Below are 25,685 nucleotides of genomic sequence, written 5' to 3'. Positions count from 1 at the left end.
TGGAAAGTCTGATCAGTATGTTTTATAGCTTAATTCAAAACACTGTGCTCTACGTGGTGGAAATGGCATAAGGCCTTTGCCTCAAGGTCGATATAAATAAGTGCAAAGCTCAGACTGAGGCGTACTCTTATTGGAGCGTTATTAAAGAATATTTAGTAGAAGCTAGCTGCTTAATCATTTTACATTCGCTTATGGGCACTCTTTCGAAAATGCAAATTGATGAATTGAAAGGCATCAAAGACTCTCAATCGAGTGAAAAATCAATGTAGTTCAACCTTGTCAAAGCGCACCCAGTGCTTCCTTCGTACATATATATGTGCATATGCAGGAATACACACATATATACAGTAGATATACATGAACTGTATGCATAGTTACATATATTTGGTTCTACGGGAGTAAGTTGTTGTCAAGAGGCTAGGAAACGTCAGAGTAGCAGGCTTATAAAGATCCAACAGCAATTGGGAACCTACCGCCAATGACAGTCCCGAACAGTCATCAGACACAACACAGATAAGGAGGACATAGAAGGAAGAGAAACAAATTAAAACAACCACACACAGGAGTTAACACCAGAGTCTGGGCACACCAGGAGAAATGACTGCTTGCCTGTGGAGCTGCTGGCTCTGCCTTCAGGGACTACGACCAATAGAAGAGGTGTGATTTTATTAAACGGAAGTATTTTGTTGTATGGCTTCCTTTGAAGGATAGCTAAATTGCCAGATAGATAATGTGTATATTGTCGAGCACTGGACTTTTCATTATAACGTTTCTTATGCTATTGTTTAGGTAGTCTTAGTAATTTTGAATCATCAAGAGCCTCACTGGGTGGCTCTGGTTAGTCAGAACTCTGGTTTACCTTCTTTAAGGTCTAGATATCCCTTGTGAACACTTGAACCGAACAAGAAGCTACCTTAACCAATTACGTGTCAACAAAGTTGACATTGATAATTGATAATTGGTAATAGTATATGTTAAGTCCACATATTAACCTTTCAGAGCTGTCAAATGTAAAGACACCTGGGGACATATTTGTTATTGTGAGACAGTTATTGCTGCTGCTAAATTCCACTGAATCAGCCTACCTTCTCTCACTTAACATTAGTGTTTCATAATGTAAGTGATGCTGGCGTGGACAGACTGGAAATTAAACAGACATTGTCAATTATTCCGTTAAGGGGGGGGATGAAGTGAGAATCGTTGTTTATGCAATTAGTTTACTAACCGAGGTTAAAGTGTTCGTGTGCCATATCATCTTTGAGAAATTGAAAGGGAGGTCTCGAAAAATGCTCCCCTTCACTTGTGATTAGCCAACGTCATTTCTCTGGGTTGATACCACTTCATAATATACCATAGAATTCCATACTTAGTAATCTTTAAAAGAGTAGACTGAGTAAAAAGGAACTAATAACAGAAAAAAAAATGAAAGAAGGAAGAGAGAGAGATTTAAAATGTCTCTCTGCGATGCTAAAAACCAGGCTTCCTCACACAGTCCTGTAATTAGAGTAAATGGTGAGGTGTCATCTTAGACGTGACAGTGTCAACCAAAGTTGTGTGTGTGTGCGTGTATAAATGTGATCATTGGGAAATACGCAGTAATAAAGTGTTTGCAGCAACTGGTAATGCCAAGGACTGCACTGTAAGTGTATGTGTCAGTCAATTACATTTGCCTACATGTTAAAAATGTGTACATTCCTGTCAATCCTAGCACTATACTTGAATCTACAAAAACTATAAATAGTACCATCAAGATATACGTAACATTGCAGTATTCAACAAGTAACATCATTTTAAACTCAAAAACTGTAAATGTGTCTTAAAGGTGCTCGTTGGCAGAAGTTCAAAGACAGTACCTCGGTCTTTGCCCCGTCGGTGACATCCATCATGTTGATGGCGTTCTTGCCCTTGTCTTTGCCCTTCTTTTTGTTCTTCTTCTTGAATATCCACTTTTTGCAGACACAGAAACAACAGGTGAGGACCAGGATGACCGCCACAAAGGCGATGGAAACTATGGCCCATGATGGCACTGGAAACAGGGGACATACAGGGAACAGGGGTTAGAGGTCAACCACTTACATTTACATTTAGTCATTTAGCAGACGCTCTTATCCAGAGCGACTTACAGTAAGCCCAAGGACAAACATAATTTGACACAGCCGGGAATCGAACCAGCGACCTTCTGATTACTAGCCTGATTCTCTAACCGCTCAGCCAACTGACTCCCGTACTCAAGAGGCTGCAGAACAAGACCCTGATGGGGTCTGAAAAACAGCCAAAAAAATCTCCCTCCATGTGCTGTATCGATTCTAATTGGTGTGAAAGACCAAGCGCAGACATGGTTGGAGGACTGCCACTGAGGATCAGCACGCATGCAGCTCTGATCAACGTTAGGGTAACTCTAGACAGTCCAAACCAGGCCTCTCTTACGACTGGCCTTCGAACACAAGCAGCGACGCTGGGAGGAACGTCTGGATGTCTGAGCAAACACATTCAGCCAATTTAGTGGAAATAACAGATGCTGGCATTTTCCACTTGCCATTTAAACAAAAGATTCTCAGACAACTGACACTTTCACGCCAATCACTGGCACACGGCACTCGTTGGGTTTGAGAGGTGCAGTCATTTGGAGGGTCTGTTTGGAAGGGTATCAACTGTACCATGACTGTGTCGAGTCAATGATTCACCACCAGTGACTGTGTTAATTGGTTTGACACACCTCTCTGAAGTGCTCTGGCTTACACTATAGCAGCCTAAGATTCATCCCTAATTATACATTTGGTGTTGCACCAAAGGTACAAGGCTTATTTCCCCCATGCATGCTTGCCTCGGGTTTCTCTCAAATCCTTTCCTCCCGTTCATTCTATCATCTTCTGGTGAGGCTTACTGAGACTTCAGAATACAGTGTTTTACTGTAGGTCCTGTAACGGTCTGACAGGACTAAATAGGACGGCTCGGAGCAGAAGTTAACACTGTCACTATCAGACAGGAAGGCGCTCCACTCCCCAGCACAGCCATGGCACTAACAGCCTGCTGCCAAACGTGGAGACGCCTATCTAAACAAAGGACTCGGGCAGTACGTGTGTGTATATGCGGGACAAGAAGACACACGGACATGTGCGCATATATACACACCACACCACACAAAAGTGGGCCTGTCAGCTCTATTTGGGCTCCAGAAGTAAGTATCAGGAGGGATGTTCTGCAGCCCAGATGTGCTGTCCATAATGAGAGCAACACCACCTCAGACACCTCCGCCACTCACAAGCTCTAATTACAGCTTCTGCTCGTAAAACATCAAACACCTGGTGAGCCACACCTTCTTGCGACGGAACGCGACACAGACGTATCTGCAAACAAGCCAATTTTGGGACCGTGTTTGGTTTTGTCAATATTTACCACGAGCAACGGTGAGACAGCCTGGTGGACGGGGGCTTTTTGGGCTCCCATTATCTGCCATGTTGTGATGAGACGGAGGAGCAGTCTCCCCAACAGGTGGGATGGAGGTTAGGGTTAGGTACAACTTTGAGAGGAAATCTGGGATCTCTCAAACCACATTTCACCCAACCGCAATCACTCTTAACAATGCCAAAGAATCTGTCTATAGTATAGAAAGATGGAGAAGAAAAAAAACAGCAGACTGAGGGTTAGTGGCTCTGTTTTAAAATCCACATTTATTTTTGCTTCCTTTCAGTACAGCTTTGAAGACTTCATATCTACGGGCCACTAGAATGAACCATCAAAGAAGAAGTATATTAGTGTGGTTTTTTTTGTCCTCTGGGCTTTAGCGGGCCAAGACTAGACTGGGGCCCTTCCTTCTGCGAGATCTACACGGAGATGGAGGGTGAAAATCAATGGTCTGTTGACAAAATCAATAAGCACTCTATCAATAAGCACTCTCCTTCAAGGAAAAACTATGAGTGATGCTCTGAAACAACTTTAGGATGTACCAGCCTCGGCCTTGCCCGGTTGGTGTGGAATTAGATGTGGTCCCCCTGGAAAGGTTTGAGCTCGCCTTGGCCACAGAGAACCGTGGTTTTTGCTTGAATAGACACTGTGTTGAAAGATCCAGGGCTTCAGCACAAAGTTTACAGTGTCAAAAAGTTGCATTTTTTGTTTGATCATGCAACATTCATTAAATGTACGGTAGCTAGTTGAAAACTAGTAAAACTATATTTCCTCAGGCATATCCAGACACTGACAACTCCATGTTCTCTGACCATATTATACTCCGGTGGTCATCCACGTCCCTATTTGATCCTGACATCCTAGGCTGACCCCAAGGTCACTGGTTTGAACTTTTCACCTTGGCCACAGCAGAGGAAATGGGCTGAGACAGCATCATTTCACACACACCATAACTCCACCTGTTTGACTGCCCATTTTTACCACACACTGGCGAGAAGACTATCTTTTAATGGAAGTGTCGGAAATGTGGCAGGTTCTTATTTCAAGCTGCCTGAAAGCCGCGCCGATAAGCAACCGGTCCAACTGAAGGAACTGGGAGGCATTGACATTTTTTCCAAATAAAAGCTTGGATAAGGGATATTTATCTAACGTGATGATGGCCCAGCTTAAGTCTAAGTAAATGGACCGATTTATATTAGCCAAATCTGGCATTATTGGAGTGCTGCAGACTGCACTCTGATAGAACCCTTTGGTGCGTCATGAAATACAATTTTGCCACAGTGACTCAACTTCTTAACTCAACTCTAGAAAAAAACTATTGCAGTGATGCTTAGCCTGATGCTGTGGAATGTAATTGTAAATATTGCAAACCTAATCTTCTCCATCAAGCATGGGTCTGAGACTACGAGACAGTTTTGTGTCCCTTTAATTAAAAGATCCTGAGTCCCAGAAAGCAATGAAAGCATCATCTAATGTAACGTTCTTGTGTAACTGTCCTCTCTCTCTCTCTCTCTCTCTCTTCTCTCTTCTCTCTCTCTCTCTCTCTCTCCTCTCTCTCTCTCTCTCTCTCTCTCTCTCTCTCTCTCTCTCTCTCTCTCTCTCTCTCTCCTCTCTCTCTCTCTCTCTCTCTCTCTCTCTCTTCTCTCTCTCTCTCTCTCTCTCTCTCTCTCCCTCTCTCTCTCTCTCTCTCTCTTCTCTCTCTCTCTCTCTCTCTCTCTCTCTCTCTCTCCTCTCTCTCTCTCTCTCTCTCTCTCTCTCTCTCTCTCTCTCTCTCTCTCTCTCTCTCTCTCTCTCAAGCATGTCGCACTTCAACTTTAAGCGGTGGTTATCTCTCGTTCAGCCACGCGCGACGGCAAACGTAAAAAGGGAAGTTTCTCTGCAGTAGCTGCTGAAACCCATGTTCACGTGGTTGCGAAAGCCCCTAATCACACCGTCTTCTATAGCGTCGGTGAAGCTTTCCGGTGTGGTGCGTTAAAAGGAGCCAAAGCGATCAGGCACACAATGGGACACCTACTAGGCTGACTCGTGCATACCAACGAGCGCCTGATCAGCCATCTTTGTCCCGCTGTCTTCAAGGACACAGCAGGGTCCTTCTGCTCGCCGGTGAAACTAGCCAGCTTTGCCAGGGAGCAGCCATTTGATTTGAAGATGGAAGGTGGCTAGTGAGGTATTTTTGGCATCCCCCAAATCCCTTCCAGGCATCCCTTCCAGACAGTCTCACAACATGGAGAGGGTGAGGGAGGACTTTGGTTTTTGCACCAAACACCTTGTCTTCTTGTATTCTCAATATTCCTTTCACCAAATCCACTGGTCTGGGTAACAGAGAGACTTAAGAGAATATGTTCTTGTCTTTGCTACCTAAAACAGAATGCCCTCTAGCAGAATAAACTCTCCAGTATGTTGTGGACTGGGCCTTGAAAATTTCAACTCTACCTACTACAGAGAACCCGAGAGAGATACTCAAATGCTTTTGAAAAAGAAAAACAATCAGAATGAGTAAGGTTGAAAAAGGCCATCTTGTTTTTGTTTTGGGGGTACAATTTGAGGGAAAATGGCAGGCTACACGACTGGGGAGCTGTAGTTCAAATTCACAGTTAGAATTCAAAGAGGAGGGTTCTGTGTGATTGTGATGTGAGGTAACGTCCACCATACTGAGGAAAACACACTAATAGAATGTGACAGCACCCTGTTGGTCAATTAACCTCTGCTTTAGATCTTGTTATGCCAGTGGGAGTAGAACCTCATCCTTGCCCTTTCCTGCTGTGGTGTGTTCAAGCAAAGACAACAACAACCCTAGCAGTGGGTCCCGTGGTACTGTATGGGACAATGGCTTCCATTAGGGCTTTGATAACCATTTGCGAAACCACTAGATATCAACCCACTGAAATGGTGGATGTAACAAACATCTTGTTGCTAGCTGTGAAGAATATTGATCCTGCTGTGAAGGGCGTTTGTACAATGCATATGTGATCAGAGAGGGGACTGGAGATGTTTGTTTGCATCCACATCCTACGGCCATGAACCTCTCTGCCCAGCCTGGGCTGGGGGTTGGGTGGGGCATGGGGCAGGGATAATGGGGCAGGGGAGCCAGGGTATGGGGGACTGGAGCTATGGGACTCCCTCTAAGGTCCACACTTCCAGTCTGTCAGATGTTGGCTCTATGTGAGAGCTGGCTTGGGTCTCTTCAGTCCCTCCTGTTGCATCATGGGAAGCACTCTCTCTCAGCCCAAAGCAAGGGAGAGGAAGAGGAACTGAAGCCAAAGGGAGATATGGGAGATTGAGTTTGGCTCCAGCGATCTACCAGAATAATCCTCACTAATGAGGTTTGCCTTCTTCTTGTGAGCACTATCAAACATAACCAAATAAAAGGAGGATTACTATCTTTGGCTGAACTTTAGGGGTGGTGCAACCATGAAATAAAATAAATAAAAAACAGCTGAAAAATGCAGCACACTGGAAAATCGACAGAATTGGAAATACCAAAGTATGTTTCTGTAACAACAAGCCTAAATTAAACTCCAAGAACACATTTTTTGAAAATGTCAATATAAGGTCAGTGTTATTTCGAGTAATGACTAGCGTGGGCCTGGAGTTATGGATTAAACTGACTCAGTGCTGAGAGGTTAATTGTCATTGAAAGTAGAGTCCTGGGGTGCTCAGTAAGGGTGCTGACAAATTCATTATGCCATCCCTCTGTGAGAGGACACCTCTTTGAAATAGGGCAACGTCACAGTGGGGAGTGACCAGGCAGTCAAGACCACAGTCCTCTGTATCCGTGTGTGCGTGCGTGCGTGCCAGAATGTGATTTGTCATAATTAAGTCAGGGGATTCATGGTCCTGAGCTTTCAGATGAAATGTTTACTTTGATAGGCTCTTGCTGGGATGAAATGGGTTCTGAATAAGCTAAATGAGAAATGATACACAGAGGCAAAATATCTGACATAAATTCATAAGAAGTACGAGGTAAGGTAATGGAGTTTGTCGAAGCTAAAATGAAGCTCCAGCAGTTTTCCAGACTCTGTTAAAGTGATCTTCTCTTCAGGAGCCCTTAGCCTGCAGACGGAGCAGAGGGAGCGATCTTGCCTTCAGAGCTTTATCTCTAGATCCTTATTATCACACCCCACCAGAGACCCTCAAACAAGATGGCGTGATATGACAGACCCATGCATCGCACCCAACACCAACCGAGGTAAGGACAGACTGCAGTGCATAAACGCAGCGGGGATCATTTGCCACGGTCTGACAGGCCGTCTCGGGCGAGCACGTCCCCACCCCCTCTCGCGCATCCTTCATCAACGCTCTGTCCCGGCACTCACAGGGAGGATCGATGGCTTTTTCGGAGTCTCACAAAGACAGTCCTTCAGGCATTCATCATCATTGCGAGCTTGGCAGCAGTGCAGGGTGAGACTCACTGCCTTTGACTGAGAGCCTGAGCAAAAACAGTAATTTAAGCCCCACTGTAATGGACCGGCTTTTTCGGGACGCACTCCGTGTGCATTTTTGTCTGAGGCGTACCCAGCAACCCCTTATTTAGCCGCTGTCCACATCACACAATGTGATAATTAGGGAGAGAGGTGAAACATGGTAAAAGCCTAATTACTTGGTTGTTAGTGTGCAATCGTCAAACACAGACATTGGATCAGTGGGGTGGGCATTTGGGAGGGGAAAGCTCAATACTGTGAGATCCAGTGTCTAAGGGAGGAGAGGAGGGGGTGGGGAGGGGAGGGGAAAGGGGTTGTCAACGGGCGATGGGGGGGTGAGTCTTGCTGGCTCCCTATATAGAGTCAGGTTCATTACTCAAAGCGGGAACACGAGTCAACTCCACCTCCACAAAAGCAACATCGTTACTTCCATACTGTCTGTTCCTCACAGCTAATTCCACCTCAACCCAGGATGACTCCAGTGCCATTCTGCAACACTGCTCTGGTTTGTCCAGAGTACTGGGTGGATCCGGTGCCAGAGCAGCAAAGGGCATCGTTCACTCTCACTAGCCATGGGCTATCGAAGCTGAAATTTGGGATTGATTTCCCAGAGACAATAAACTGTTGCCGTCAGTGATCCTCCCCAGATGGAGAAACTGAAATCACTTATCAGACTAGCTGGCTTATAAATCTTAGCACAGCAGTCATTTGACAACTGGTGTCATTGGAATAAAAAAAATACATAAATAACAGGGCCTCTCTTTTCACAGAAGCCATTTCCTGACATGGGAATTACTTCCACATGAACCAACGGATACATCTATATTTAGGACTCAGCTGAGTGGCACAGTCACTGGATAAGGGCGACGAGCATTATTCCAAAAGAGGGGAGAACACTCGTGTTCTTTTGTATGGCGCAGATGCTGCGGGCGAAAGAGATGCTCCATCCAGCAGGGCAGAACATTAGTGATAGGTCGACAGCTGGGCAGGACTGTACCGTCTCTGAGGAAGATGGGTGTTGATTGAAAGATAGTGCTCTGAGTGTCCACATAAACAGAAAGCTGAAAGCAAATCCATTAGCTTTCTCGTTTATACATTAAAAGGCAGAGAGAGGGAGAGGGAGTGAGAAAGAAGTAAAGGATAAAGAGAAATGACCCTGAGCATTTATTCATTCCCGCTCTTCAAACAGCTACAGTTGATATTCAACAGTACCGTTCAATGGCCTTGCCCCTTTTGTCCTCAACTCTATGCCAACGAACATGTCCAAGGGCTATTCTCCACTATAGTTCAAAGCACCTGATGCTGAGTCACCGCGCTGTTGTGGCTTGGAAGAATGGGTCGGCACAGTGACTCACGTGGGATCGTTTGAAGCTGGTTCATGAACTTGTCCTTAAGTTTGGAGAAGGCCTCGTCCTTCTCGCCCGGGCCCAACCCTGTCAGTTCGGTGGTGTTGCCGCCGGCGGCGGTGGCGCTGGTGGGCATGGGGGCCGCCGCTAAGGCTTCCCTTCGACTCTCAGTCATGTTGGGAGTGCCGGCCAGCCAGGCAGACGCTGCAGCAGAGACAAGGAGGAGGGGGGAGACAGAGAAGGGGACGTTATAGGTTGAACAATGGGACTTTGTTGCGTGGTAAACACTTATAGAGAGAAAGGTAGTGACGGAGGGAACAAACGAGAGAGAGAGAGAGAAACAGAACGAGAAAAGCAGACACAGAGATAGATGGAGTGAGAGAAAGAGAAACAGAGACAAAGAGAGAGATGAGTGAGCCAGAGAGAGCAGCTGCTGGCTGAGCCTGAGTAAACCTCACCTGGAGTCCGTAATGATCCTGCAACCTCCTAACGACTACCAACAGCTCCAGGCACATGCTACTCTCTCCCTCTCTCTCTCCCTCTTTTTCTCTTACTCTCTTTGTCTCTCTCTCCCCCCCCCCTCTTTGTCTCTCTCTCTCTCTCCCTCTCCCTTCTCTCATTCTCCATCTCTATTGTCTGGCTCACCATTTCTTCCTCTAATCACGTTCTCTCCCTTTCTCTATTACACACACCTACGGTAAACCCAACAGAATATTATCTATTATTCCTCCATTTATCACCAGTAGTAGCGCAACACAATTTCCTGCAGGGGGCTACAATTGGATTGTGAACAAATAAGTCTGTAGCACAGTAGCCTCCATTATCCCTTCACACTGTGTTAAACCCCATATATAAGCAAGCAGCCGAAGGTGATGTATGTGTTTTACTTTCGATGCATGTCTTTGTCAAGAGGGACACTGTAGGGATGTATGTCCTGTCTGTACCTTAATCAATGCAGCATCATCCATATTACTGTAGCAATTATGGGGTTAATGGCTTAAGGAAGTTTAAAGTTGTTGTTTTTTTACTGAAACTGCATCCGTACATAATTTCAGCGACACAAGGTTCACTACTCCTTCTATCGGTTCTGCTATTGTACTGACAGAGATTACAAGCTCATCTCAGCCATTATTCATCAAATAAGGCACCGCAGATGGACTGACTCTGACACTGCAAACATAATGAGAAAGGCTGTGAAGTCAGAACCAGACAGAACCAATCATTGGAAAAGATAACATTATTGGAGATTTTTTTTTTTTTACAATTTGACGTTCATTCTGCTTGTTTCGAATATTCTTATTTCCATGGCCCGGTTTAAAACGATGCCCAGTGAAATGAAAAAGTATTGTTCCTGTCTTCTTTTTAAGATGTTCAGAACCACGCTGTCTTGTTCTACTTTACAGTGGTCTGCTTCCCCTGTCCCTGGCTGGCCTAGCTTTGGTTTATTATGGAGTCAGTTCATCTGGCTAAAACCGAATATCACCTTTATATTAAGTATTCAACAAAACGGACAAAAAGTGATTCCCACAAGTTTTATTTCCGTCAGAGGACAGATTATCCTTGCTTCTCCCCCCATCTCATCAGTCTAATAGAGAGACCAGAGCATTCACAGGTCCTGTGTCTGAGTGTCAGATGCTGCTGGAGCGCTTCTCAGACATGCACATGCCCGTTGTTCACGTGAAGTGGCATCTGCCAACACGCTCTTGTTCGTCAGCTGTCCTAGCAGGTCGTGCTGTCAATGCCTGCTATATCCTGGTGTGCCCAGCTGTGCTTCTAACAGTTACTTAACACTCACCTAACAGCCTCCTTGGCTCCCAGTTGAAATGACAAAGACATGCTATGTAGTTAACAAGCCAGTGAAAGCCAGCGCAGAATCGCACATGTCAATTCAATCCACAGCTCTACAATAAGACCTTTGTAGCTGTCATAGACAAAGAGAGAGGGAAATGTTTAACTGAAAACCATTGCTGGACATCAACAACCCGGCTGTGAACGAGTCACAACATGACGACAGAAAAGCTAAGCTTACAAAACACTTGTTACTACAGAATGCTGGGATGGGGCCCTGAACACCCCCTCAGGCTTTATTCCTATAAATGTTTTGATCAGTTCTCATCTAAACAAGGTCTCTCCCCCTTCCCGGTCTACGATTGAAACCCCACAAGGTCACTGTGGGCGCCGAACCACTGGATAGACACGACAGACCATGAGAGAGATGCTTCAGCGCAGCAGACAGGATTTTTTTTCCTGTTCTGACGCATCACTTCTGGAAATACGTGGGAGGATGTTTTCTTCCTTCTTCTGTGGTAACTGCATGGACCAGGTCAGGAGAGAGGGAGGGAACATGCTGGCTCACTGTTCCTGTGCAGCTCCGGGTCTAATGAGTAATGCACACCTGGTTGTTTCAACGCTCATGCAGGCGGTGGTGAGTCAACGCTGGGAACAAAGGTATAAAATGAGATCATTAAACTCTCGGAGCGGGTCAAATAACAATTCTGCCAACAAAATAAGTTTGAGTTTCAACTGAAAAAACTTAACATAAATTCTGATGTTCAGTTGCTCCCCCCTGTTGCTTGCCTTGGTCAAGTGAAAATAACTATGAGAAGTTGTCCAAAGGTACTGTAACTACTATTGTACTAACTACTATGCTTTTGAAAGGGGCTATACAAATACATTTTGATTTGATTAGATTTTTTTTGACCAAGCAGCAGACCTCCAACCGAGTCTGTCATTTCAAGGCTCATTCACACACACATCTTGTCATTCCATGTCAAGCGGTATTTCCATCCTAATGACTACTTGTCTACGAGTCTTTAATAATCACCTCTTCCGTATCTTTTCGACTCTGAGTGGGCATCCCATTGTGAGGCCTCTCAAACAGAAAGTACCATTAAGGCAAGATGTGAGCTAATTTGCTTTCATGGAAGCATGAACGTTGTGTTGAACTTTTACCCCTTTATCCATGGTCCATCATCACCATAGCAATCATATCTCTGTTAACACAAAGTCAATACGTGCCTTTTTATCCCCCATTCATTAGGAACTGATTTCAAACCAGCTCTAAATAATGCATCACATCGGTTTGCCAATGCATGCCGTAAAAATACAGAATGCTGCCATTTCAACACAATGCAGCCATTTTGTTATTCGGAGCACTGGCTCACGCAACCATGCACCAACACGTCCTCCACGCTCCAGTGGGAAAGCGCCACATCAAATGTATCCAGCCTTTCAACTGTGGGCGATATGAGCTCAGCTAAAATGTCAGGTCGCAACCCGTTAAATCTCCAAATCAACAACCCAAATTCAAAGATCGGTCGGATAAAGCAGAAAACAAAAAAGAAAAAAATAAGATTTTGAAACCAGATCGTTTCTTCTGTAATTTTCCGTTCACTATTCCTCCAGATGCCATTGTCTCTCCCTCTTATTCCTGTGTCCTGCCGTTTGAATCTTTTTTCAGAGTTGTGTCACACGGGTGTGAGAGCCCTACCCAATTACATGGCTTCCAGATGGCCCAGCAGGCTCTCCAGCTCACCCATGCCCAGCAGTAACTGTGCCCAGCAGTGACGGTGCCCAGCACCTACCCAGCCCCACACCCTCAGTAAATGGGTCAGCACACCGCCTCACTCCTCTCCCCGGCTAGCCAAACTACCTCTATGGGGTGTATAGGGAAAGAGAGAGAGAGAGATATAGAGAGAAACAAAGAGAGAGGGAGAACTAAACAGACACACTGAAGAGCGAGAGAGAGAGAGAGCGTTTATATACTGTAGCTGATAGATCTGGAGATAGCACACTGATAGAGAGATGTTCTTTTAAACCACTATCCCGGTTCATATTTAGAAGACCCGCTGCTTTCACGGCGAGTTCTTTCTTCTGCAGGTTCCAATTTCTGTCCGGCTCATGCAGTGGACAGGGCGTTGTGGCCCATGCTGTTTGAGGAAATTACAAGGCTGCCAAGTCATTTGAAATTGGACCACTGAGTTGTGAGAGAAAGAAGAGGCCAGTGCAGTGCTACTACGACACATAAGATGAACATTTCTACAACAGTCGCCATGGGGAATAGGAAAGGAGGAATGATCGCGTTGCTGTCTCTTTCTTCACTCACTTGCTTGTTAGGACATGATGCAAGCACCAAGCATTTCATTCATCGAACCTAGTTAGCCAGATTTAGCAAGTAACTGTGACTAATCATTCTGCATCTTCAACATGTCAATCTGAAGAAGCTGTGATACACGTGCGCTTACATTCTGTGGTCTGTATGGATTCAGGGAGCTCAGAAATGAATACACGTGAGAAAGGAGCATTCATTTACATCGCGCTGTTTCTGTTTCTTTCTACCATATACACTGCCACATGCCATTTCTTTTTGTAAAGTCTTCAGTGCTCATATTCCTTGAGAGCTGCATGTGATTTATGTTGGTTTCTATTAAGAACAGCTGTGAGTCACTAAAAGTACATACTTTATACAAGACTGTGTTGTGTCACATTATAAGTTCTGGGAGTTAGTCTATCCCTCAGTTTGAGTTACTTTGCCATTTGATGAGAATAATTCAAGAGAAAGAAAGAGGGTGGCAGAAGAAAGGGTTTTGTCCACTTCAACATCACATTTAAAAGGCAGCATATTTCATTCCTAAACCAATGTCTGAAGTAACTGACTTTCTATCCAGAGACAAAGTCCTGCACTAGGCAGAGGTCAGCCATCTTAGGAAGATGCACAGACATTGCTTCACCAAATTTTATTATCTCCCACATTATTTGAGGAGACAGGTAAAGCATCGTTAGAGTTAAAGATTGCAAATGTTTTAACATTGGAATTTGATATTAATTGTTGTCCAAAAACCAGCCGACAGCAGGAGGGTTGGACTAAATCCTTGACAGAAATAATGACGTTGGTCGGGTTGCAGGCAGGAAGCCTCTAGTGCTATAATTGTTTTGTCAAAGAAAACATCAGACAAAGACGGTGAAAAAGAGAGAAGGAGAAAATAAGACATAGATAAGGAGAATGAAAGAGAGAAGTAGAGCAACAGAGAGAGATAGTTGAGAATAAATAGTGTGTCAGGATCGATAGACTGAATAAATGGGAGGGAGTGCTTTGATTACGAGCACAGGGGACTTGGTCTGACACCTCTGGGTGGAGACACAGGTCCAGGACGAGTGGAACCATCCAAAATGGAGAATTAAATTTTTTACTAAAAAGGATCCCTCATCAGTTTCTAACAGTAATGATCCGAATCACATAGCTGATAATGGCTTCTTGGTGGTTTTATTAAACCTGGTCTTGATTACAGTTGAAAATTCTAACATTTGTACTAGTTAACAGCTAAACTGCTCTGAGACAGTTTGCTTTAGACAGTCAAGGATAAACTAATAACTAAAGCGAGGACATTTGTTTGGATCTAAAGGGAACAGTAAAAACGTAATTACAATAAATGAAAAGAGATTGAAAAAAGAATACAGCAAATTAAAGCAGGCGTTAGCGTGCATGAACACAGCAGATGCGCTGCATCAAACAATTAACTCCATTATATCAAACCAGGGAGATATGCAGCGGGAAAATACCAATTAAAAATTACAAAACTAATGTCCGCTGCTTTAGTAAGCATTTCAGATGTGCGAAAAAGCACCATTTGCACGACTGATATTTAGTTGGGTTTGTATCGTCATGGCAAAAGAACAAAATACGTGCATAAAAATATCACTTCATCCACTTCCAATTATTTGTTTCCATCAAGCCTATTTGGGGGCAGAGCTCCCAGACAAGACATTTCAGAGATTGTCTGTTCTTTTATTATCAAATGTTCTTGGTTAAAATGGTTTGCCATTGTTTTGAAAAGGAGAACACGCATTAAAAACACAAACAGTACATTTGAAGTCATTAATACAGAGTAAAATACTGCCACTCTGTGTTACTTACTGGAGTTGTGTGCAGAACTTACATAAAGACACAAAGTACCTCCACACACACACACACACACACATAGGAGGAAGTAATATACCATGCAAATGTTTCTCACTGGAGCACTGTGCAGTGGAGGGAGGTAGATAAGAGAGGAGTGATGGAGAACCCAGGGACCACTTCTCTCCCGCAGTACAGCCCGGCCTCTTTACTCACCTTCAGGCAATCTTAAGGGGTAATGGAACTGGAAAAAAGGTATTAACCCTGCTTTACAACGAGGCCAGGACAGCTCTATTAAGCCAATGCACAAAGATTCACCAACTTTCAATTACTGCTTCTGAGGCAAGGAGGGACGCTACAAAACAGTAGAGCCTTTTTGCTCATAAACTGCAACAGTGAGGACTTAGCAGTACTCCAATCCTTCCTCTTCTATTGTCCATTCCCTAGAGTTCACAGAGGGTACCCCCCTAGTCGTCTGTCACTTGGTTAAGTCCATTCATCTCACTAATACTGCAATGGCCTCAGCCAGCAGGCTGAAAAATGAATCTGTCAGCTAGTATCAAAGTGAGGTTTAGTGTGTGGAGTTGGGGGTGGAGACTGGGGAGGAGGTTCTGAGGAGCCTATGGGGAGGTTTAGGGCTCTCGGATGAGGTCTATCTAGGACCATTGGGGGTCAATATTGTCATTTGACAGGATCATGGTCTGTGAGGAAGTCTCCAGGCTTCTGAGTAATAGGTTTGCATGGAAGGCAGCAGGAAGCCCCCTCAGTGGGTCCACGGTGTTCCTGGGTGTCTAACTCTTCATGTTAACAGCTTGGGATTTCACACCTCTCTATTGTCCCCTCTCAGCACCCGTAGTCTAGGTAGGTGTCACAGTGAGCCACTGTACTGTATTTGTTTCTAAAGCACATTTTCGCTCGGAGCACCTTGCTCAACCTAGAAAGGCGACACAGTTAAAGTTGCCTATTCTAAACACAAACATTGTCAGCGATAGTGTTTGGTTTTCTCTCATTTTTGGAGCCATGAGGGTCCATTACTCATATATTACTCACACACACATACACACACAGACACACACACTGCCAAAACACCGTGGCAGTCCATTGTTGTTTTACTCTCCGCCCACCCTCCGCTCTTAAATAGCAGACAACAACAGAGAACAAAGCGGTAATGTTCTAGCTGAATAGCTCCCTACCATCAGGTTTGACCGATACCATTATGACAGACAAAAGCTCCAGCTACATGCTTGCCAACCCAAGCCCCTTCCCCTGGCTTGCGTGCTAGGCTTGCTGGGAGACCGAAGGGGACAGGTTGGGAGGTGGGAGGTTAGTGGGGCTAATATAGGAGTCCCTGCCAAGCCTGGTGTCTACTGCGATCAGCCTGACGAGCAAGGAAAGGCCTGAGGGTCTGTTGGTAGCTGATGGCTGAGTGGGGCGGGGGGTGAGGGGGTGGTGGCGGGGGTCGGTGAGGTGAGGTGGGAGGCAGGATTGACAAGTTTCTGATGGTCGAGAAGGGCCACTGATTGTCTGGAGGGCTTTCAGATGCAAGTCGGAGTCAATAAATATTTTTAAAACACAGCAATTAACTAGTGTTCACAGCTATCCTGGGAGAAAGCCAGTGTGACTTCCCAACTCAAGCACACTTTAGCTTGTTCAAACTGAGTCATTTCCTCTACATGGGCAAACATACTTGGTTGGTTATATTATCCCCAATCTCAATGGCTGGGAACAATCGATTGAAACAGCTATTCAATTCCACTCTTCACACAATGAGTGACAGGAAACAGGAAGTAGCCACAAATCCCTAGACCAGTTGCTCCCAGACCAGGAAGCAGGTGCAACAGTTCCATTCCCTAGATTGTTGACAGCACACTGTTTGTCATGTTTCATGGCGCTCACGTCAAAAGAGATGTCACCAGAGCTGCTAACAAACAGAAACCCCTCCAGGCTCTCTTCATGCATCCACGCCTGCCGACCTTAACCTTCATGTTTGTGTGTGTGTGTGTGTGTGTTTGTGCGTCTATGTGCGTGCACATACATGTACACACTGAACACCACTTGTGTCCATCTTCGTAAGTGTTTAAGCATGCAAGTGTCTTTAAATGTGTGAAATTGTTTGCTCAACACAAACGGTAGGAGCTGGAATATATTCCTAGTATGCCTCCAACACCAACATCTGGAATCGAATTGACACATGAAAGGTCTGGCTGAAGGACTGCTGTGGATAGGAGACTAGTTTCCACAGGAAACACATAACATCACCTCACGGCTGCGCGACATCTCATCTCCGAGGTGAGAGAGAGTATGTCACGCTGCTCAGTGTCTCAGGATGTGGCTCGTCGCTCAGCTTTAGCTGTGGGTGAAGCTAGCATGAGGGGAGAGTGAGGAGCGAATCCAAAGTGTTGATGAGGAGAACACCTTTTAAAAAGAGTAATGGAGTAGGATGGAAAGGATGGGGAAGAGGATGAACATGGAGGGGAGTGGGTGCTTGGTATTCCATCCAGGGACTCTCTCTCTCTGGTCTCCTGGCGTTTATGGGCATATGTCAGGGGTGATACAGTGTGTGCTGATGAACTACCTCTAGCTCTCTCTTGGTTTTCCCCTTGTGTCATTTCTTTCTCGCTCTCTCTGTCAGTGTCTTATCCTCTACCTCTCTGCTCCGCTTTTCTTCCCCTCTTGTCTCTCCCTCTCTCTTTTTGTTCTCATTCAGTTTGAACTTCCCACTGATTGTCCCTCTCTCCATTGCTCTGCACTGCTCTCTGTGATTCGAACTGCTTACTAAGCACTTCCCACTAACACACCTGTTTAGAACGCCCCAGGAAAGTTTACACCTTTTTTTTTTTACCATTTCCACCTGGGTCTCGCAATGATCAGAAAATTGAACCAGCCTTCGTTTAAGTAATCACAGCAATGACATATGAGACACAGAAATAACTACAAAGCAGTGATACCGCATAACAGTATTTTCCCATCCAAAATTGACTGTCATTTGAAAGAAATATTGTGTTTTTGCTTGATAGAGAAGACCTTTAGATGTCATCACAATTCAAAGTGGCAAACCAATTGCTAAAGCACGAGTACACTCCAAAGTGCCCAAGTAATTCAATCAGAGAACTATGCAACGCCAAACTCATAGATTGTGATGGGGGGCTTTCGAGATAACATTGGGAGGGTGACACTGAAATGAGCGGCTGAGGAGAGAAACACTATTTCAGTGTTTACCAGCTGCCATCAGGCATGACCGACTCTGCCTTCATTCAAGTTTACATTTTCTCAATTGGGAGACCCAAGGTCTCTTGTTTGCAAGCGAGCGGCTGTTTTGACATACCCCCAGGTTGGAGAAAAAGAGAGGGAGCGAGCAAGAGAGACAGGGTGACATGGATAGAGAGAGGGTGATGGGGAGAGAGAGAGAGATGTGACAGGGAGAAAAGAAAGAAGGAAAGAGAACTAGAGGTACTGAGCGATAGACAACAAGTGAAGGGATGTCTGTCACCTTCTCTGCTTCACTGTGTTGACAAGTCATTTTTTGCTCCCTTCTCGCTAACCCAGATGTGTTTACACCACAGACGCCACCAAGGTAAAGACGCAGGAACACTACAGTGCATCGGCCATACTGAACATACATTGCTTGACACACACCAAATAGATACTATCAGAGGCTCCGATTACCGCTGGCAAAGATTACCGCCAGATGTGGCTGGATCAAACAGTAGGCAAGCATGAAATTGGGTAGAAATTGCTGTTGAATAATACAGTCCTTCCTGTTGAGATGGCACGATACAGAGATAAGAGAGATAGGGAAGCGGAATAGTTATGGCGGCTGCGCTGCAAAGTAGGACAATGCACTCACTGTTTCACATAGACGACAGATGCTGAGCTAGCTGACGCTGTCTGAGTGACTGTATGTCCTGCTCAGTCCGATGTGAACTGACAGCCAGAAAATATATTATGACGGCTCTCTCCCTTCCTCTCTCCCTTCCTCTCTCCCTTCCACAGGACATGTCTGATGGAGGTGGTACAGCCGTCTCGGCTCACTCACCTGTTGTTTCTCTCTCGCACCGTTTCTCCCTCAAGATATTTGCTATCTCGGGGTCTTCACCACAATGGTTACCTCCTTTCTAGCAATGTTGAAATGAAATAAGTGTGCATGTACATGCATTTTACCGTCTTGCCTTGTTGGACCTAAACCACGGAGACACATGATGAATGAGTGCGTACGCGGCACAGTGACTCGGGCTACGATGATACACCACCATGTCGGAGTGGATCAGATACCACCACCCCACCCTCCTCCCCATTGCCTCCCCCTCCCTACAATCCAGTCTGTCGAGGCTACTCAGTGAGCTTTTGGTTTACCTCTAAAGCCTCTCCATCAACACTTAAGGGCCGGCATTGCGATTTCAAAGGGGTTCAAATCAAACGCTTGCTCTGGTGCAGCATTCTGCATCGCAAAGAAGCCTGGCAATGTTTACGATTGATGCTTTGTGGAAGCTCATCATGAAAGGGAAGGGCCTGAATAGAAATACAATTTCAGTCTCCTTTCTGGAATGTCAATGGTTGTGTAGACAAAAAAATAAACTCAATACACCCCATGGATTGCTGATTCCTGAATAACCTACCTTGAGTGCATTCTCAAAGCCAGTGGGGTGTCTCGGCATCCTGGTGTTTTGTTAACTACAACTATTGACATCCAGATAAAAAAAAAGAAAACTGAAAATCTTGTCTGGGCAGTCTCCAATTACAATGCTTAAAATGGCAGCAGCAATGTGATTCCTATCGACCCCAGTCTCATTTAACAGCTCACCGACTTGGATTTCAGTCTGGAGTAAAAGAGCGCCCCCCGAGGGGATGTGCTGCACTGCGGACAGATAGAATGACAGGTTGAGCCGACTAGAATAGAACAGCGAGGAGCAGTACAAAGGGGACGAGGAGGAGGTTGAGGAGGAGGAGCGACATAGAAACACAGACATCCTGTGGCTGTCTGATATCCGGGCCAGATCACAGGGTCTGACACTGCTCTTAGAGGGATACGTCTAACTGAGCAATCAGGGGGCCAATTACATAACCCCCTCTTGGAGCAGAGCTAAGTCAGGGGTGGGCAGTTCTGACCTTGATAGCCCTGGCAGCCACCCATATCCCATTACGATAGTACCCACTCCCTTTAAGTCTACTGATGGTCAGCGGGGTCTGCAAACCTGCCAACCAACAGGGCAGCAGACAGACAAGAAGGCCGGGCTTCATGCCCGATCATTTCTTATCATTTCTATATGCAAATCCAGCCGTGGAAATTCATGTTAAGTGTTTTGAACATTTTTGCTTCGCAGTAAAGCTAAACACTAATGCTAAGCAATTGAATCATAAGAGCAGGCTCACGCTTGTCTCTGTTTGACCACGCTTGCATTAGTCCCTTTCCGCTCTGATTTTCACGAATGTCTTCAGAAAAGCCAGACAGTGGGAAATTTAAATGAGCCTTTTCATTAATTAAGCATGCCTGAGCGCCATTCGGTAATCTGAATTATAGGATGAGACAATGGGAGGCTGCGTGGACTGCTATGATAATGCTCATCTTTAGTAAACAGTGGGAGAGAAGGAGGGAGCGGTTAACTGGAAGAGAGATATTTTCCCCGTGGAGCCTCTCTGCAGCGGGCCATTTGGAGTCTAATAGACTGCCAGTCGCACTCATTGGGCGCCGTGACGGCGGTGGACGTGTCATTCAGATGCTTCCTAACCCAATCAGAGGAGGGGAAGGCCCGCTGACTGTGTAAAAACAGAACAAAGGTCCATCCTTGGAGAGGTCACACGCCACGGCGACGCGCTCTCTGGAGCCCGACCACGGAACGATGCGCTCGAAAGGATACGGGGGGAGTGCCGAGAGCTGATTGTCAGAAACATCCAAAGTACAGGGACCAGAACTGGCGAGGCGAGGCAAATACAAAAAAATAAAAAACGGTCGAAAAACGAACTCTGAAAAACTGACAATATTTGGTCTCCAAGTCATTGTCATCGTTAGTAGACAAGACATAGCATATGAATTACGCATGATAGCGGTTCCCTCAGTAAATGCACTGCTCTCTCTTCCACCTGTGTTCTTCTCTTGGGGAGGACGGAGGGGAGAGACAGATCCCTGGAAGGTTCCAGCACAGATAAGAGTCCCTGTGATTATCTTTGCCGAGCCTTCACCACAGGGGTGTGTGCTATATTCACGTCGGACCGTGGCTAGGCTAAGCTAAGATGAGCTGTGTGACCTTGATCTGTGGAGCGTCTGGGGAGCGAGAGGGGAGGGACACCCCAAACAGCCTGCAGTATTACCATCAGCAATGTTTAGATTCTGCAGTGCGGTTGTCCACTTCCACCGCCCTGTGCTCCACACTACCCCCCCCCCCCCCCCCCCACTAGCTAAACCACTGACCACCCTATGCCAGCATAAAGGGGGACCCAATTTCCCGCTCCAAAGAGAGGTCAAAACACACAGACAGAACAATTGACTGGCTCCAGGCAAACCAACTTTGCTGGGATTGGACAATTACCGGGCCCCAGTTCAGGGTCTATGAGAAAAAGAGCTGAGGTTTTCTGGGTTTTGTCCCGTGGCAGAGAGCAAGAGCAAATTGTTATAACTGCAGCCCACTACATCTATAATACCAAGAAGTATTAGACAATGTATTTGTCCAGTACATCACACTCCAAAGGAAATACCCAATGAAATGGTGGGGCAAACGGGCAAGCGAGATAATGATTCAGTTGAATTCAAATGTTTGAACTACTGCTAAAAAAAGAAAAATCAGCTTTGACTAGCAGCAATTATAGGGGCAGGTCATTTAAACAGGGCAATAACCATCTTGTTTTTAAATGAGCAGGGCCCTATATACAGTACCCTGCTAACTAGTACAGAGGTTCCTCCATCTTCTATGGATGGGTCTATACGACCTACATTCCTTGTCATTTCACTTTTCTATATAAAAGAGCCCTCACAATACCTAATCAAGGGTCTTCAAACAACCTTTTTTTAAATCTAAACACACCACATGACAAATGGATTGATTAGTTCTCCTTGTTCTACGTGAGATGAGAGGCTGGATAAGGGAGACAAACCAGGGCCAGAGGAAGACGAGTAGATTATACAAGGGCAAACACTCCTTTTTAGACATTATCTACGAGCACAAGATTTTTCTATTGACCTCAGGTGAAGATGGGCTGGTTGCTACGTCAGTTCCCAAAGAAGCTGAGTGCCTTTCAATCAGCAAGGCTTTGTGGTGGGAGTCCTTTTGTTCTGAGTGGCCATTACACACAACGGAGATTCATAAAGGCAGAAGGACAAACTATTTACCTAGAAAATGTGCATCACGTTCTCATCGGGCTGCTGATGATTGTATGGGTTAGGAACACAGCATGGTCTTCTTGTGTTTATATAATCTAACCTGTCATTCATGTTAAAGGGGAAATTATGATCCAAAATGGTCTTTCTCTCTCTGCTGACTCCGTACAGCAGTTTCACTGACACACACAGTGGCCAGTCTGTACTGCGATTTGAGTCACAAGCTCCCTACAGGCCAATCCATAAAAAGGTCCACAAAAGTGCACTATAAACCCTTTACATGAATCTATTTACAACTCACAACTGTCTCTCCTGCCATGTAAGGGCTACTGTCTACTTCAATAACACAAACCCATTCTCCGGGGTGATGGATTGAAGGTAAATGAAATCATTATTACAATACGTTATTGCTTAGATGTGATTTAGAGATGGGAGGAGAGTAAGTCTGCACCTCAGCATTAGGTCTGAGCTAAGCACCGTGCACCCTATGGGTTTAAACCAGGTGATTGATAGTAGCCATTAACAGTAAGGGGCAAGGTGCATATCTCATTAGACCTGCTGGGTTGGTTATGGTCAGCATAGAAAGTCCACTTCGAAATATGCTTGTATGTATATATGTATACAGAGGGGACACGGGCACACAGTGAATACTCCCAAGGCATTGTGGGTAATAATATTTGATGATGCTGTGTGTGCGAGCTACAAAAGAAAACTAAAGAATATGAAGGGATATTATGGAGAAGTTACTGCATGAACCAGTGACAAGCTTTCAGGCCTGTTGCCTCTGAACAACCCACCCCCGTATTTGATCATGTTTATTGTCTCCAACCATCTGCAGCTGATAACCCTTGACTGAAAAAGCTGTTAGTCTGGCCATGAGGGAGTCAGGGGGAAAATCAGCCATGCTTTCCAACGGTCTTCATGTCAGCAGGAAAATACTACTCCATCAAAGATCACTTCAATGCCAAACATGGGGATTTTTCACAAACATTATTTGGGTGAATCTCATGAAATTAAATGTTTTGTTCGGTTGAACGTCATATCCAAAAAGACCACTGTGTAGCTTTACCTTTCTTGGGAAACAGAGGTGCATCACCGAGAGAGAGAGACAAGTAAACTAACCCACCATTTGTTGCTGCCATTTAACTCTAATTGACTATGTTTTCCTGACATTCAAGGAGATTACCAGGTTGTTATGGAGAGTTACAACTGCTTTGATGCTGGTTAGCTTTACAAAAAGAGAGGAAGAAGGGGTTCAATTTCCTTAAGCCCTCAAAACCTTCCCTCAAGCCCAACCACAACGTGCGCGCGCGCACGCACACACACACACACACACACTCCTCCTTAGTCCAAAGGTTAAAAGGATAAAGTACATGTTCAGCACTGATGTAAGAAAAAATGCTACTTTACACACACTAACACCTTTCCTGGCAGCCTAAACAGAAACACGGTGACTCTGATGGCTTGCTTATCAGGAGAGGTTTAGCACAAATATGCATGCAAATAGGTATGTATTCACAGCCTGGCCATTTACCAGAGAATAACAGAGAGGATCACTTCTTCCCCGCCTCACTGATATCAGACCGATCTAAATAGGTCACAGAGCTCTGGCTGCTTTGGAGACTTCAGGGGTGTTAAGACATTGTCTCCCCCCCCCCCCCCCCCCCCCCCCGCAAGGCGGGGGAGACAAAAAGGTGAAAAGTTATGCTTTTTTCAAAATGGTGTTAATGTTCAACCGGAGGGGAACAGGAACAGCGATGCGCTTACAGGTCTGTGAAGTAGAAATCCACAGTCAACATGAAATGTGTGGAATTTCAAAACAAAGACATGGGTGTTTGCAGGAGATGCAAAAGGCATTGTCGATGATTCAGTTATATGATAAAAAACAAACACACACACACACACACACGCGCCACATTGACCCTGCTGCAACCTTTGCAGACTACAGTGGAGAACATGAGCCAGCCCACCCTGACCCAGGCTCGCCAGCAGTTCCGGCAGCTTAAGGCTGTCAGTTGTTGCCAAGCTGCAGAAACAAAAAGGGAAAAGCAGACTTGACCAAAGGGCACAGTCAAACAGAATAAATCCAGTCAAGAAGACTATCTGTTATGTTGGATCGATTGAGCAAGATCTCTATGCTGTGCTCAAGTACAGATTGTACCCAACAATCACCTATGTGCATGTTGCTAAATGATGTTCATTGTAAATGCAGCAAATCAGGTTTACAGCCTTATTAATGGACACCGGTGCTTGTACTTTCCATTAGCATAGCTCAGCTTCCCGATGGCTCCGATTCAATGAAGCGGACTACAAACATTAGTGACCTTTGGACCTCAGGGGTCAAGAGGGTGTGAACCTCCATCACTGCCAGAGATGATTACAAAATGGAGAGATGTTTCATTGACTGCACAGGTCGATCAACTAAATGTTAACCCTGTCATGGCTGTCTATATTACTCATTTTCTACGTTTGCACATAACTGCTTGTTTTTATGTACTGTTTCTTTAAAAGTGCCGTTTTTTAAATTTATATATAACATTTACTAATTAATCTTTGTTTTTAGCTGTCTAATTCTGCAACTATGGGTGTGGACACTAATTTCCCACAAGGGAGTACATTGTGTGCCTGGCCTTTCTCTCCCACTCTCTCAGCTCTATGACAACAGAGAGAAAACACACACACACAAAACACACGGTAAACCAACAAGACAGACAGAGAAAAAAAGTGCTGCCCACCAGGCATCTCTCTATGGGTAAACAGGGATAACTTCATTAGGGCGGAACAAGTGTCTGAGTCCTCACCAACAAACAGCCCCAGGTCTGAGGTGCCCTACCACAAACACAAAACACCACGCTGAGACATGTCAAGATTCACAGACACAGACACAGTAAACCAGCATGTTCTAGATAATACGTTACAGAGGTGTCCTGATAGCCCAACCCAGCACTGGTCCCCTCTGTCCACGATGTGTTTTTGATGGCACAGTGAGGCCCCAGGAGTTATCTGCAACCTTTGCTATGAGAGGAGGACTGTATATTGCTTGGGAAAGGTATTTGCCATGCTTGACATGATCCTATTTTTGAATGGCTCTTTACTATAATAAGGTTGTTTGTCTTCGTGCTGGGCTGTGAGGAGCTGTAGTCTGACAGTTGTCAGAGCGCCCGGCTGAAGATAGATGCGGTAGACGCAGTCTTCGCCTGGGAGGAAATCTCTCGGCGATGCGCCGCTGCTTTCTCCACCCTCAACAAAATCAGCTTCAATTTGTGCTTTAAAAGGATCTGGGAAAAGCAATAACGGCAGCCGCCTTA

General features: G+C 45.3%; 1 protein-coding gene across 2 annotated transcripts in view; it reads right to left on the bottom strand.

Moving 5' to 3' along the window:
• Positions 1 to 9,348, bottom strand: part of syt1a (synaptotagmin Ia) — a 28,470-nt gene extending 19,122 nt beyond the window's left edge. For both annotated transcript variants that reach the window (XM_067254359.1, XM_067254360.1), the window contains exons 1-2: positions 9,182 to 9,348; positions 1,854 to 2,026 (exon numbers count right to left, since the gene is read on the bottom strand). In XM_067254359.1, the coding sequence (XP_067110460.1) occupies positions 1,854 to 2,026; positions 9,182 to 9,347 (339 nt within the window). In that variant the 5' untranslated portion in view covers position 9,348. The remainder of the gene's footprint in view (positions 1 to 1,853; positions 2,027 to 9,181) is intronic.
• Positions 9,349 to 25,685: the final 16,337 nt, after the last annotated feature.

The sequence above is a fragment of the Osmerus mordax genome, chromosome 17 (assembly GCF_038355195.1).
Source record: "Osmerus mordax isolate fOsmMor3 chromosome 17, fOsmMor3.pri, whole genome shotgun sequence".
Lineage (NCBI taxonomy): Eukaryota > Metazoa > Chordata > Actinopteri > Osmeriformes > Osmeridae > Osmerus > Osmerus mordax.
The sequence above is the reverse complement of the archived record's forward strand: the minus strand, read 5'-3'. Positions and strand labels throughout refer to the sequence as shown.